Source organism: Dicentrarchus labrax, unplaced genomic scaffold (genome assembly GCF_905237075.1).
Source record: "Dicentrarchus labrax unplaced genomic scaffold, dlabrax2021, whole genome shotgun sequence".
In the NCBI taxonomy this organism is placed as follows: Eukaryota; Metazoa; Chordata; class Actinopteri; family Moronidae; genus Dicentrarchus; species Dicentrarchus labrax.
In genome coordinates, this window is record NW_026136720.1 from 28,758,647 (window position 1) to 28,774,821 (window position 16,175).

Below are 16,175 nucleotides of genomic sequence, written 5' to 3' on the forward strand. Positions count from 1 at the left end.
GTAGCTGCCTGGTTCACTGACATCATCTGTACTGCCAGTCCACCCCCCTCATGCATTCAGCAGCTGATGCTGAGGCCTCACACTGCTTCCATCAGCTGTACTTTCAATTATTACACATTGAATATGAGTTATGTAACACATGTTGCACCATTTAACACAGCAGAAAGATGAGAGAAATCATTTGAAAGCAGTGTCTTTCTTTTGTTATTTTCAGCACTGGGCACACTGGCTCGCTGCACTTCACCATCTCTCTAGCACACTGTGCATGTGTCTCACCCCCTTGGTGGTATGCCAAGGAAAGTCACTGCCAATCACCTCAAACTGGATCACAATGTGTGGTGTGTTGTGTGATGAGTAATTGCTCATTGCTAAGTGTCAGTGTATAAGGGTCTAAACAAAACAGATGCCGTGCAGTTGTGACAGTTGTGTACAGTCACACCAAACTCCATTCAACAATTAAGCAATTTAACAAAGAATTGCTATCTGGTAAAAGGTATGTAATTTGGGGAACACGGTTCATCTCTTGTAGTAAGTGGTTCAGCGACTATTGCTAAATATAGAATACTGTCCACAAAGCAATTGTTTTTGTTTTTGGTAATTTATATAGCTACTGGTCTAAATTGGCAGATTTCTTTAGGGAATTTGGCACAGGAAAGCAAATCTCACCTGATAGCCAAAACATAAAATCCGGCCATCCTAGCTGGCTAAAGCCTATTAACCGTATTCTATTCATCTGCACACTTTCACGGTCGGTGTGAAAAAAGGTCTTAACAAGAATTTACTGTTGCTCTTTCCCAGTTGTAACGAGCTATAGTTGAGAGCAGGCCGAGTACCCCTGATAATGCTGATCTGAATAACGTTCAGGGAACCCCCCCATGCCAGACTCCGTTCAAATAATTGCCATTTAAAAGGCAACATTGTAACGTTATCTCTTTGGCGAAGCGAGGTTGTGCGTGATGAAACTACAATACTGTTGCAATATAGATTATGAGTGGTGGATACTGTGTTTGCTTAATGCAGCGTTTGGATCTGGCTGGTTTTCAAAACGATGGCATTTACTGAAGTACGTGTTGTTTGGTCAATCACAAAATGCCGAAGTTATCAGTAGACTTCTACTTTTGTCATAAATGTGTGAGTGGTATTTTATTCGAGTAAATGTCTTTGTTGATATGCAAAACATTCTAAAATGGGCATATTGTTAAAGGAGTTTGGTGTGCAGTTCTCTCAAATACATGAAAGCTCGGTACCAGCTGAACAATGACGGCCAAATACAGTATCCCAATGCAGATTTCAATTAGTGGCCTATTTAAGCAGAAGTTGTGTTAACAATTGAACACTGGTGTGTCTGAACGATAAAGTGACTTACAGCGATGCTGGGAACCGCAGTCTCTGGTCTCTCGATCATTGTACTGTGCTGTCACCACCCAGCCTGCAACGGACAGTCACCCAGGCATAAACTGATAAACGTCCCAGAGAATGACGGAGGGGAGAGAAACGCGTAGCTTTCCACCCTAGAAACCTTAGTTTGGTGTAAACGAAAAGAAGCAAAGTGCGTCTGAAAATGAATGAATGAGGTTAAATTACATATGGCCGCTGTTGGATAGTACTACCACATACAGTTAGCACGGCGAAGAAAAACGCTCCGACTGTTTTTTTCTCACGAAGAAGACAAACAGAATTTATACAATACTACATCCGGTTGAGAATTTCAGAATAAAACGTAACGTATCTTCCAGTGTTCGGCAAACTACTGAAATAAAGTAATTAGTTAGATACAGTTAGACAGTAGTTAGGTTAGTTAGTGAATACGGTTATTATATATAATGAACGGAAAGCAAGCTCACATTGTCTGAACTGTTGGGCCACCGTAAAGTCGGCGCTGCGTTTGTCTGCTGTCTTCTGCAGTTGTCCACTATTTTCAAGACAAAAGTAAGGAGTTATGAACCCATTTCAATTTCAGTAATTGTAATTGCATTATGTATTTTGAAAACATAATTTGTTAAATTGCTAGTTCCCTCCAAACGTAGCGAAAATACTTTACAATGCTCTCAACACAGGTTCAATAACAGCAGGTGTGAAAAGAGGAGCGAAACAATTCAGCTCTTTTTGCTTTTGGTACATAACACTTTTATTTTTAAGGCCCCAAGTTAAAGGACCAGTGTGTATGATTTAACGTCAGTAGCGTTTCTGATGAAGTTGCAGATTACAACCATTTCAATACAGCTCTGTCAACATGGTGGTTCAACATGGCCGACTCTGTAGTAACGGACACCCTCCCTGTAGGAACAGAAACACAGCAGTTCTCCATATTGTTCTGGAGATGAAAATGTCCACAGCTTGTTAACAGGATAAAAATGTTGTTTTCTAAAATGTACATGTGCTCTCATCTGCACGGCAGTAGAAATATAAGTTCAGCTTTAAATCTGCATAAACCCAGAAAGAGCATTAAAAGAAAACATGCTGCGAGCTGACAACCATAGGACGGGATTTGGGCTCTCATTTTGAAAGTACACCTAACTTCCGGTCTGCTGCTGGCTGTGTTTGGCCAACTTGATACACCTTTAGGGGGTCCTGGATCCACCTTCCTATTGGTCAAACGGAATGGGATCGGCCTCTGATCGTGTGTGAGGGCTTCATGTTCAGGGGGCTACAATTTGTTGCCTTCAAAGACGGTTGTGAATAATGTTACTGAACAATTACCAACAACCGACAGTGTGGTAAATGACATTACTAATGATTTGACTTTAATTTGGCCAAACCAAGGAGTATCAAGTGAGACAGACTGTTTTATAATTGCTCAAGCAGCCACAAAATAAAGGAAATAAACTCTAGGCCTTCTTTAAAACATATATGGCTTATCAAAATACATCAGGGGAGCATTTAGGACCAGTACTGGCACTGAGGTGATCATTTTATGTCATACAGCAATATATTTATCCACATAATAATGGTCCAGAAATGATTTCCAGACATTTGTGGTCGGGTCTTTGTAGTGGCTTGACATTAAGTTGTCAATTGGCGCACTCTAGTGGCAAAGAATGTAACTGCCTTCAGACGTTGCAGCAAATGTCTTGACAAATTCGAATGATGACACTTAAAAGGAAAAACGACCACAATCCTCCCAGTCTCTGGACCCCCCTCCGTTCTCCCATAGTAGTTCAATTGATTCACTTCATTTCCATTTTCATCAATTCATTCAATAACCCCTGTGTCCTGTATGAAAACAGCTCAGGATTCCCAAACATGCAAACTCCTGGTAATTGGTTAAAATGATCAAATATCCCTGAAAAAATCTGTGTTGTCCTGAATTTTTAACATTTTATTTCAGTCCCTTACTCAGATCGCCTATGTAAACCTGGGTCTGAGTAAAACTGTAGTAAACTGTAGTCCAATCACCAGGGTCGGAAAGTGAGCTAACCTGGAGTGTCTGATAAACACTGACCACTACCCGTAATGAACTGGCGTCACTTCATCTTGTACCTGCATTATTAAAAAGGAGGAATAAAACAGGGAAAAACTATATCCGTAAATCATATGACCGTTTGTGAGCAAGTGTTGTCCTGTACTGTCAAGAAAACTCCTGGAAAATGTCCTGGAAAGGTCCAGGAAAAGGATTTGTCAAAAAGAATGGAAACCCTGGCATCTGACTTTGCAAGGAGAGTGGATATTATGGATGACATCAGAATCACTTTTATTGGCTAGTTATGTGTACACCATGGTGCACGCATTAGAAATTTGACTTCGGTTCAATGTACATACACAGAATAGCATAAATTAACAGGATAACAAGCTCAACAAAATAGATCTAATATATACAGATATATAAACAGAAACAACAGCAATAACATTTTGACAGTAAAACAATAGTGCAATGGTGCAGAGTACAAAGGATGCTGAAATAAATACTGTTGTGCAGGTTTCTTTATGTACATGAGGTAGGTGGATATGACAGTATACAGTGCATAAGGAAAGTATTCACAGTGCTTCACTTGTTCCACATTTTGTTATGTTACAGCCTTATTCCAAAATTGATTCAATTCATGTTTTTCCTCAAAATTCTACACACAATACCCCATAATGACAACTTGAAAAAAGTTTTGACATTTTTTATTAAAACTAAAGAACGAAAATATAACATGAACAAAAGTATTCACAGCCTTTGCTCAATACTTTGTTGAAGCACCTTTGGCAGCAATTACAGCCTCAAGTCTTTTTGAGTACGATGCCACAAGCTTGGCACACCTATTTTTGGGCAGTTTCTCCCAGTCTTCTGTGCAGGACCTCTCAAGCTGCATCAGGTTGGATGGGGAGCGTCAGTGCTCAGCCATTTTGAGATCTCTCCAGAGATGTTCAATCGGGTTCAAGTCTGGGCTCTGGCTGGGCCACTCTAGGACATTCACAGAGTTGTCCTGAAGCCACTCCTTCAATATCTTGGCTGTGTGCTTAGGGTCGTTGTCCTGTTGGAAGATGAACCTTCGCCTCAGTCTAAGATCCAGAGCCCTCTGGAGCAGGTTTTCTTCCAGGATGTCTCTTTACATTGCTGCCTTCATCTTTCCCTTAATCATGACATGTCTCCCAGTTCCTGCCGCTGAAAAACATCAACAGCATGATGCTGCCACCACCATGCTTCACTGTAGGGATGGTATTGGTCAGGTGATGAGCGTGCCTGGTTTCCTCCAGACATGACGCTTGACATTCACGCCAAAGAGTTCAATCTTTGTTTCATCAGACCAGAGAATTTTGTTTCTAATGGTCTGAGAGTCTTTCAGGTGCCTTTTGGCAAACTCCAGGTGGGCTGTCATGTTCCTTTTTCTGAGGAGTGGCTTCTGTCTGTCCACTGTACCATACAGGCCTGATTGGTGGAGTGCTGCACCGATGGTCGTCCTTCTGGAAGGTTCTCCTCTCTCCACAGAGCAACGCTGGAGCTCTGTCAGAGTGACCATCAGGTTCTTGGTCACCTCCCTGACTAAAGCCTTTCTCCCCCGATTGCTCAGTTTGGCCGTGCGGCCAGCTCTAGGAAGAGTCCTGGTGGTTCCAAACTTCTTCCATTTACGGATGATAGAGGCCACTGTGCTCATTGGGGCCTTCAAAGCTGCAGACATTTCTGTACCCTTCCCCAGATCTGTGCCTCGATACAATCCTGCCTCGGAGGTCTACTGACAATTCCTTGGACTTTGTGGCTTGGTTTGTGCTCTGACATGCACTGTCAGTAGATATATAGACCTTTCCAAAGCATGTCCAACCAACTGAATTTACCTAAGGTAGACTCCAACCAAGTTGTAGAAACATCTAGAGGATGAGCAGTCGAAACAGTATGCACCTGAGCTCAATTTTGAGTGTCATGGCAAAGGCTGTGAATACTTATGTACATGTGATTTTTCGTTTTTGATTGTTACATACATTTGCAAACATTTCAAAACAACTTTTTTCACGTTGTCATTATGGGGTATTGTGTGTAGAATTTTGAGGGAAAAAAAATTTAATCCAATTTGGAATAAGGCTGTAACATAACAATGAAGAGAAAGTGCTGTGAATACTTTCTGGATGCACTATATACAGTATACACAGCATTCTTAGATGTGTTTTAGTGATATTTATGCATTTAAAAAAAAAATTCAACAATGAAAATAATAATTTACAGGTACAGAGAATGTTTGAGTCATTGCACAGAGACACTGTGTGTCTGGAGTTCACTGTTAGTCAGAGTGATGGCCTGTGGGTAGAAACTATCCTGTGTCTGTTAGTTTTGGTGTACAGTGCTCCGTAGCGCCTACCAGAGGGGAGAAGTTGGAACAGGTTGTGTCCAGGGTTAGATGGATCTGCAGTGATGTTTCCTGACTCTGGACAAGTACAGGTCCTGAACGGAGGGCAGGTTGGCACCAATGATCCTCTCTGATCCGTTGTAGTCTGTTCCTGTCCTGTTTGGTGGCCGATCCAAATCAGACTCATCAAATATTTACAGAATTGAACTGTTCCATGCTGTCCTGTCCAGTACATAGTTGCATATATTCAAATATATTTATGTGTATGTGAAATGTATTTAATATACATACATGCATTGAATTGAACATGAGTGTGTTTTATTGTTCAAAATTTCAGCGTTTCATTAGCCAAACCAGGAATGTGGCTCAGAAGGAAAAAACTCATTACTTCAGTGCTGCTGAGGTTCACAGTGTTATCAGACTGATACAGTATCTGAAGCATGCAGCTCTGTGAGAAAGCTGTGTAGGAGTCAATGAAAAGACCTTGGCATCAGGGATGGGTCTAGAGAAATATTCATGGGGGGGCAAGAGGGTTTCAAGGAGACTTTAAGGCAGAGGTCTCAAACTCAGATTGGCTCGGGCCACTGCTGGTATTGTCATCTCACAGAAGGGCCACTGTACTACAATACTATAGGAAAGCAAAATATTCTGAAACTATATCCATTACTAACATTGACATACTTAATTTAAAAAAATGCAGCAGCAGTTTTCACACATTTGTAAACCATCTTTGTTGTTACAGCCGAGTTAGCAGTACCTAGGTGTTGCTGCTGGAGGTGTCAAAGGAAGAGCGGCTGAATCAGACCTGCTAAAAAGGGGTTGGGCTGATAATAACGGCTCAGTTTGATTTCTTTTGATTTCAGTTTGTTGGTTTAGTTCTGTTCAGTTTAATATTTTGAGCATAGTTAATGGTTAGTTCAGGCAGGGCACGTGAAGTCAGGCTTAGCTTTCAGTTACAGCTATTATCATACGAGCACAGCTAGTCATAAACAAGTACATCAGCTGCTTGTTATTGCTTGTGCTCTTTTAAAAGCTTCCCATGTGAAATACCATACACAGTCAGCTGACAGCTCACCTGATTTCCTCAAGCATCCAATTGGCAAACATCATGCATGGCGCCTTATTTAATCTGCTTTTAGCCTGCCTGCCTATCTCTGCTGCTTCCTCTACAAGCCTTTTGCACCCACCTCCACCCCAGCTGCCTACTTTTTATGTTGTTTCTAATTAATCAATGTCATTTTCTGATTGCCATTGATGCTGCTCTGTTCTTTACCCGGGGGTCTCTGCTGCTGCTCTCCTTGTCTGTTTGACACAGAACACAAACTTGGTTCCATGTAGGCAGTTTGGAAGGGCAGGAAGGTTTCGGTGCTCCTCCCTGCCTTTAAGGTTTTCCACCGTAGGCACGTGTTTTGATTAATGTTAATGTGGCTCCTGCTCTGCTTTCTGCTCAAGACTTGGCATTGTTGTCACAGCAACATGGAGCGTCTCGAGCCAATTTCAGCTGCAAAAGCTACAAAATAACTAATTAGGCGTATTTAACACGTAATAAGACTGTAGCGACATGCCTGTAGGTAACAGTATACAGTGCTGTGTGTACGACTTCTTCATTTGGTTACAAGAAAGACAAAAGTGCTTAAAATAGTAGAAAACCACAATGTTTACTACGTGTGATGTTCGGAGTAGCCATCTTGGTAACTGAACTCGGGGTCCTCTGAGTTCAGACGACTTAACTGAGTCGTTCTATACGTCCTCGGGGGCGTTCTATACGTCCTCGGGGGCGTTCTGTTTGCAACTTCCGGTTCGTAACTCAGGAAACCGGACAAAATGAACGCACATCCTTGTTTAGCTCGGTGTACTGTGAGCTGGATGGCTGAAATTACGACCAAAAGGGGGTGTGTCTTGGAGAAATGTTGCGAGATAGCTGCGAGATTTACACTTTCCAACTCGGGCTCCGAGTTCACGAGACAAATGGATAGCACCATAAGTTCTGTTTAGTTTTCCTCTTTTATAGGCCCAGAACTTTATTGTATATTTTGTAAATTGGTAGTTTTAATATTTTCTGGTGAATGATATAACTTTTTTTGAAAAGGTACCTCTGATTCCTCCTGCCTGCCAGCTCGGTCCCTTACATTGCCCTATAAAGCTCCTCTCCTCTCCCCACAATGCTTGGCACATTTAGAAGACGGATCGTGAGAGGCACTAGTTTACCCCGATGATGCTCTCTATGAAAGATATTGATTCTCATCTGAGGCAATTCAGTATCTATGCCAGCTTCTAGGGCCAGAATGCATTTGGCCTAAATACAGAACACTTTATTCCAGAGGAATCCAGAGGGGGATTGGTGCGACTGACTGTATTGTATATTCTAACAGTAGCATTACATTCACACAGGTAGCCTTCAGCCTCTGTACTTTAGGGAGTATATTTTAATTCAGGGCTTCATGTTGTCAGACACAGAGCAGTTTTAAATTCATATAATACTTCATTCAATACATTGCACACATTTCCTCCTGAATAACCTTTCAGGCATTCGGTATTCAAGCAAATCACAAATAAAATAAGGAAGAGAAAAATAGAGAACCTATGACATGAACACTGTATTGTTACTTATGAATTTAATCTGTCAACAACTGCAGTGAGATTAGGCCGTTCACTTTTTAAACTCGTCATATCCTAATGTTATCATAGAACAATTACAGAGCAAGAGACATTTTGAAATAAATCTTCCTGCACTGCTGAACACGCCCCTTTTATGCAAACACGCACAATCTTACCGACTGTCGTAGTACCGTTTAACACCAGTGTGGGCAATCAGTTGGTCAACCTGGACTTTCATTAATTAATCTTTGTAGTGCCATCAGCTCTCTTCTTATCAACCATTTTATTTTTATTGTATACAAGGGGGAAAAATACACAAATAATATAATCAACCTCAGAAAAAGAGAGCCAAACTTTGATGTAATTTATTTTGCTTTATTTCAAGAGAATCAGATTGGTAGCATAAGCATCCCGAAATAAATTATTTCTGTCAAATTTTTCAAAGTAACTGTTCAAAACATGACTGTAAATAGAAAAAAAACCATCACTTTAATAAAAAAAAACCTAAAGAGCTTACAGTGGGTCATTGTAGAAAAACAGTGAGGTAACCCATAGCTTATACTCTACTGATGACAAGTGGAGTTGGGAGGCATTGCTCTTTTTACAGTGTTGTCTCTGCAAGTCAATTCAGGTAACAGTACAACAGTCGTTCACAGTGCTGACGGTCGGACTTGAGTGTTGAATTAACCAAAAACATATCGTTCCATATATACTAAAATAAAATGTTTTAAATCAGATCTGTAGAAAAATGTCAAAAGAAAATATTAAAAGACATTCAAACTATGTTATCAATACACTCTTATCCTGTATGGCAGAAAAATAATTTAACATGGTATGTATGTAAACACCATCTAGTATTTATCTAGTACATATTTTGCATATAGATAGCCAGAAAGCTGCTGTTTAGCTTATGATTGCCCCATGGTGGATATAGTAAAATATTTGTAGTTTAGGCTTTAAAAGTTATAGTTTGAAAAGTTGCAGCATCCTGGCATATTAACTGTTCTTTGGATGCTCTGATTGTGGCGCTCTGTCGCCGTGGTTACAGGTTGGACGTCTGTCCTGGGGCAGGTTTGGCGTCCATGTAGCTGATGAGCTCCTTCACCCAAGTGGCTGAAGGTTTGACACACAGATTACGACCTGCCACTGTCTTCAGCCTGGACACACACACACACACACAGAGACAGACAGGCAGTCAGTTTCAGTGCACTCGTACAGGTACAATGATATTGGCAGTATATCTCTCTGAGGTTGTGTGCTTACATGATGGCAGGGTTGGTGCACCGCTGGCTGGTCCTGGTGTAGCTGACCACTCTCTCTTTAGGCACTGGAATCGTATTGAAACCAAAGCAGCATTTCTTTGGTCCTGGACCACGCACACCTACAAACAAACACATAGAAATGAGAAACAAGCGCACAGACTCATTGTTGTTATCTGCTTGCTCCTTTTTAGTTCCCTTTTTAATTTCCTGTGGGCCTGTGTGACGCGGGATCTGATACTAGAGGATGAGATAGTGTCATTGCTCAGTTGTTCCACTGTGGAATGGAAAAAGAAACTCTTGACGTGTTTTAGTCTGACGTTTAATCATATTTTATAGATTGGAAATAGGAAGGATTTCAAAGTCCTTTCATACATTTAGTGTTCGTGGTGCTGGATCTATCAAATCAGGATTTCTCAATCTATAAATCTGCATTAATCTGCATTGCCACTCAGGGGCAGAACTAGGGACGTGCTTTACGATTCGTATCACGATACAGGGGTTACGATTCAATAAACTGCGATGCTATAAAAAGGGTGATATATTGCGATTTGCCCTCGGTTTACGTTTACAATACTGCTATCTGGTGGTTTTGGGGTTTCAACACAAAAATCAATAGTGTTTTAGAGAATTGATATGAATATGAATATCGCTCAACAAAATATTGCGATACGATATTTTTCAATATCTTCCTATACCTCTAAACAGTAGCAGACATATTATCACCATATACAATTGGCTAATATGTTAGCAAACAGTTTTACACATCCAGCAAACATGGAGCAACATTAGCATTCATTTGTAGTCCTATTTGTGGGCACATGATGAGTCTGATGTTCACACTTGTTTTAGCTCTGTTTTCTGGTCTACCCGAACTCTGTCCGGCTCTGTTTTGGTGCTGGGCAGGTAGTGTTTATCAGAGCTGCCTGCTGCTCTGTGGGACTGAACCAAAACAACAAAGCAACAATGGGCTCAAAGAGGCTAAAAAAGCTCCACTAAGCTGACAGGAACTACAGAGCTGTTTGGGTTCGTCACTACGAGTGACCCCTTTCACATTACACATTTGATACATTTGTTAGATATCATTTTTTTTTTTATTGTTGCAGCTTTAATGGTGTGTAATTTTGTATGCAAGTTTTTTGTTCATTAGAGGCAAGATGTTGTCCCATGTTCTACAAACTATATTACATGTCTTCACCTCTCACACACACTGATTATTATTATTATCAAGCTCCCTCTTACCTTCAGTCAGAGCGATGACAGCCAGCATCAGCACAAACACAGACAGAGTGAGACGAGGAGCAGCCATCCTGAAATGTGTGTGTTCCCTTCACGTGTAGTAGTTGGTAAAAATCTCAGTTGAGCTGTATCAGCCTGCTGTCTCCGCTGTGTGACTCAGTACTCGTTATCTGCAACATTTATAAGGCTGAGGAATGGCGGGGAAGACCCTGACGTTAGGACTCCACTATGACGTGTCTCTTTCCCCTTCAACGGGTTTTTGATGGTGCGGGGGGGGCTTACCGGGGGTGGAAGTTTCTCATCTGGGTTTTTGCGTGAGTGTTTGTGTTGAGTTCGTCTCAGTTCCCTAAACAAATTGGCACTGACTGTTGAACTCTGTGATGAGCTTGAGAAATGCAGAAGTACTCGTATTATTTCCAAACGTGGTTTCCCTGTGAGCTACCTTCTGTCTGTGTTGTCCAAAACTACTGTCTTTCAGTTCATCTGTCTCACCTCCTACATGTCACAGGTACTCATGGGGAACTTTCTGACATCACAGATGTGTTACTGCTGTTAAGTGCACTGTTGATGCACAGTCACATTACAACCACAGTGTGGTTGGCCATAGCTATCATTTATTACTGCATGAATAAACCTGTCATACAGACAAAAGGATGCCAGGAAACCCACGTGTAGTTAGTATGCAATAATGATGGAATAGAATACTTTAGAAAGCTTTGAGAGCAGGTATATAAATGTAGTGTAATGAACATAAAAGAGGCCGCAATCAGCCTTTTTCTACGGAAGCCCTAAAGGGCCATGTATTCATACATTTTATTTCCTCTGTTTTCCTGTGATAACGAGTTAATTAATTTGAGATCTCGAGATAACGACTGTGATATGATAACTGCGGTCAAGCCAGCCGTTACTCCGATCTCCGTGGTCAAATCAGCCACACTTAAATTTACAGTGTATTCACTTCTGGTTTTCAAAATAAAGGTATTAAGAACAGTAAGCTATAATTCGAACCAACATTTAAAATAAAATATGTTACATTAAAGTGTTTCATGCACCCCTGATGAATAAAAAACATACTTAATATCAAGCATTTTTACTGCACCAATTTGGAGAAATGCCAAACAAAAGTTCCATATTTGTATCTCCAAGTGGCATCTTTTCTCATATTTGAGCTAATGTAAAAACATATTGCTCAATAATTCCTGGCTATGGATGGTATATTTGACTTCTACACATATAAGAATACAAGTATACTTAATATCAAGCATTTTTTCTGCACCAATTTGGAGAAATTCAACAATAAAATTCCACATTTGTACCTGCTTTTACTGTACCTCAAATATATGAGAAAGATGCCACTTTGGCATGGAGATCGGAGTAACAGCTGGCTTGACCGCAGTTATCATATCACAGTCCTTATCTCGAGATCTCGAGAAAACTCGTTATCACAGGAAAACAGAGGAAATAAAATGTATGAATACATGGCCCTTTGGTTCTTATTTTCCCAAAAAAATAAAAAATTCCAAAAAAAAACCCAAAAAAACTAAAAAACAAAAAAAAAATTTTAAGTTAGCTAATGTTATCAAAATGCTAACTAACTAACTAACTAACTAATGTTTGATAGTATTAGCTAGTTATTTAATTGATGAAGATTAGCTAGTAAGTTAGCAGGCTAGTGTTTTGCTAACATTATTTAACTTAAGAAGTGACTATAGTCGCTTTTATCTTTTAATCATCTTCAAAATGTGGTTGTCATTTCAACATAGACTAGCCTAGCACATAGCATGTCTAATTACAGGAAAGGAGAAAATTGACCGAGATTTTGACACACAGCGCTCAATTCAATTCAATTTAATGACATTTTATTTGTATAGCACCAATTCATAACAGAAGTTATCTCAGTACAATGATGCTTCACAGCAGTAAAACTGGCCTGGGGATTCTCAAAGGTTTTCACAAGAATTGTTGTGCAACAAAAGCAATTATATCATCAACACAAGGATGAAGATTTCATTTTAACAAGATACATTATTAAAGGGATCCTCTGTCATTTTCTCACTTACTAACAGAGCCACAGACGACATTATACAACAGATTTCCCAGGATGAGTATGAGCAGTACTCGCATGACAAGTAAACTGACCTTCATGAAGCTAAAGAAAAGTTTGGAATATACTAAATTAACCTTTAAAAGGTGTGTGGAAAAGGTGTATAAATGTATGCATCCAAAGAGTAGACACACACTGCAGCAGTATTCATCCTCAGTGTGAAACCTGTACTGTAACAGGTGAGCTCTGTGTGAGAACTGGAGTGCATCTGTTTCTAGGGCTTACTGTATGTCTGACTCATATCGACGCTCTATATTTTTAGCTTGAGTTAGTCAAAGTAATCATCTTGCCCCGTTTTAACCAGTCATATGTTAAGACACCTTGCAGCAATGTGAGGAGATTATTTAATTATCTGGACTGGACAATTCAGTTAGTTTCGTGACATGTACAAATCTTACGCAATCCTTGTTTGACTTCCACTTCACTTTTGTTGTGTCTTGAAATAAACTAAACTAAAGCTGGTCGCTAGAGGTCAAATGATTTCAGTACAATTACTTCACTGCAAGATTAGTTTCACTGTTGCAATGGTTCAAGACTCAGCACTAAAACAAATGAAATGTTGAGATGAATAAATATCAGTTTCTTTAAAGGTTATATATAGTATGAGATTTAGAACATTATTATAGTAGCAAACGACTATTTGCTATGTAAAGATATAGTGGAAACTGCGTTTTTTATCATCTGTGTCAATGAATTAAGGATTTATTTTGTTTTCATTTACATTTTTCATTCAAGTGTTACAATGATATGTGAGGTAAAATGACTGTCTATGGAGTCTGGTGGAGAGCGATAGTGAAATTACGGCTGTTTCTGGTTAAGCAGAAGCTCTATCTCTGTAGGGATCCTTTCAATAATGCTGACACTTAAAACAACAATCTGAGCTTGTCAGTGACAAAAACAACGACTTTTAGTGGACGTACCTTGACGGTTGATTTGTCCGCAAGGATTCGCTAATGGTGGCCATAGCAGCCTGTTGTGGCTGTTTTCTCATCTAACTCTGTGAATTAAGTGTTTATTCCGACCAAACCAGCACTGCTGATTGTTGAAAAGACTTACTAAGACAGTTTTGGTGTTTTATTTTATTTCTGTGCAGTTTTAAGCACGGTCTACAATTATATGCCAGGTAAAATCACTGGCTTTGTCAGTGCAATCTGGTCGGCTGTATAGCCCATTGTTCTGGACTGAGATGTAGGTGGTCATGTGCAACATCTAGTAGCAAGTGAATTTTGTAGATCTAACATGGTAGAAGATGTAGTAAAGAACACACATTTACCAAACTCAATTCAAAGCAGCTTTAATTTTTTTTTTGGAGTGCATCAAGCTGTAGACACAACTATGACATATTATGGCAAACATTTTAGCAAACTTTTGCTTATTTATACATCCGGCAGCAGACATAGAGTGACACTGGCATTCCTTTCACCAAGTTTCTGTCCATTTGATGATGTCCAACCAGCTGGCTAGTTGCAAACTTTATCTGTCTATTGTTTGGTGCTAGGCAGGTAGAGTACAGTGAGATAGTTTTGTTGCCGATGAGAGTGCTCAGACTGAATGGAAACAGTAAAGTTGCAGGCCATAAAACCAAAATAATAAGCTGAAAGATGCTCGAACCCTCCGTAGAGGTGAGAACTACAGAGTCAGATCATAATTCTGTTGATTCAAGTGCCCCTTTTCACTTTACACATAGTCTTTTGACCCATTGTTCATATAAAAATATGTATTAGTGCAGCTTTAATTATTACTTTCTGTCCATGTGGGGACAGCGAAAGAAGCTAAAAACATCATATTATCACCGTATGTGTGGCAAACAGTTACAGCCCATTTACACATCCAGCCCACACAGAGCAACATAAGCATTTATTTGAGGTGTTTCTGGCCAGACTCTTTAGCTGCTAAATGTTCCACTCTGTTCACCACTATTTTCACTAGTTGCTAACTTTGTCTTTCTACTGTTTGGTGCTGGGCAGGTAAGAAAAGATCACAAAAGATTCCTAAAAATGGCTAGACGCAGTGCTGTAAACAAACTACAGGCTGTGGTGTTAGATCTTACAGCACCTGTGATCAATACAAATGCAGATCCCACTGTGTTCTGGTTGCATAAAATAACATTTTAACCTTTTAAAAATGTGCTAGTGTGTTCTTTGACAGTTTCTCTCAATTTTAATTTTAAAAATCTAAATATATTGGGCGCCCAGTTAGCTTACTTGGTAGAGCTGGTGACCATGGAACGAGTCCGACCTGTGGTCGTTTGCTGCGTGTCATCCCCTCTCTCTACCCCCCTTTCCTGTCTATCTCCAGCTGTCACTGTCAATTAAAGGCAATAAAAGGCCAAAATTAAAAAACAAAAAAATATATTGTGATACATATCGCAAGCTTCTGACCAACAGGCCTAATAAAGTATGAGTGATTGTTAAATAAAAGATACATACTACAGACAGAGAATTGTATAAAAATAGCATAAAAAGTTCCCTAAAAATATTAGGAAAACTCCTCTGTTTTGTAATATTCACAGGAAATAATCAGCTAAAAAAATACTCAGAATCACGTTTTACACAAACTCCCTGCAGCACTGTGTTCACTGTTTGTTCGGTTTATTAGGTGTTCTCCACTGTTGTTGTTATACATTAAATATAATGTGAAATATCCATCAAATATCTCACTTGGTCAGTTTACGCAATGACAGAAAATGGGTCCCTTAAGGAAAAAGGTTACGACCCACGGACTAAAAAGCTTGAGTGATGATTCTTTCTGGGTGTGTTGCTATGAGCGACTCCTTTGACATTACACACATTTATTTGACCATTTGCTCATGTTGACCAAGAAGCTTTGTTGAGATGCTTTCTGGCTGTATGTACTAGCACTGGAGAACCAAAGGGCTATCTCACAACAGTTTAAATGTTCTTTAACTGTACTCGGAATTATTTGGGACAAACAATGCCCTTTGACACTTTTCCAGTTTAATGGTTTTGTGTTAGTCATATATGACTTGGGGGAGTTTTTCACGCTTGACAGAATACAGTATGTAAATGTTTAGTGCTAGATTTTTCCCTCTGTTCATCAAAAGCAGAAGGACTTTTAAAAAGCTTCTTTCACTTCTTCTTACTTTGTCCTTTAAGAGTAACTTAACGGTCTTACCCCACTGTGGTATTTAAATACCAGCCTCACTTGAGTGCCATAGACCCCCGTGATATTCACACATATTGTGATTGCATT

General features: G+C 39.8%; 2 protein-coding genes across 5 annotated transcripts in view; both read right to left on the minus strand.

The window, feature by feature from the left end:
* LOC127353751 (septin-7) overlaps window positions 1-1,656 on the minus strand; it is a 50,821-nt gene extending 49,165 nt beyond the window's left edge. For 3 of the 4 annotated variants that reach the window (XM_051383284.1, XM_051383282.1, XM_051383281.1), the window contains exon 1: window positions 1,367-1,655. In XM_051383284.1, coding sequence (XP_051239244.1) covers window positions 1,367-1,405 — 39 coding nt within the window. In that variant the 5' untranslated portion in view covers window positions 1,406-1,655. Of the gene's footprint in view, window positions 1-1,366 lie in introns of all 4 variants that reach the window. The other variant, XM_051383283.1, reaches the window with a different exon arrangement.
* A 7,058-nt stretch (window positions 1,657-8,714) lies between these two features.
* On the minus strand, window positions 8,715-11,027 carry LOC127353802 (monocyte chemotactic protein 1B). The gene is made up of 3 exons (XM_051383372.1): window positions 10,862-11,027; window positions 9,624-9,741; window positions 8,715-9,517 (listed from the first exon to the last, which is right to left on the minus strand). The coding sequence occupies exons 1-3, from the start codon at window positions 10,926-10,928 to the stop codon at window positions 9,403-9,405; spliced, it is 300 nt and encodes a 99-aa protein (XP_051239332.1). The 5' UTR covers window positions 10,929-11,027; the 3' UTR covers window positions 8,715-9,402.
* Between the last annotated feature and the right edge of the window lie 5,148 nt (window positions 11,028-16,175).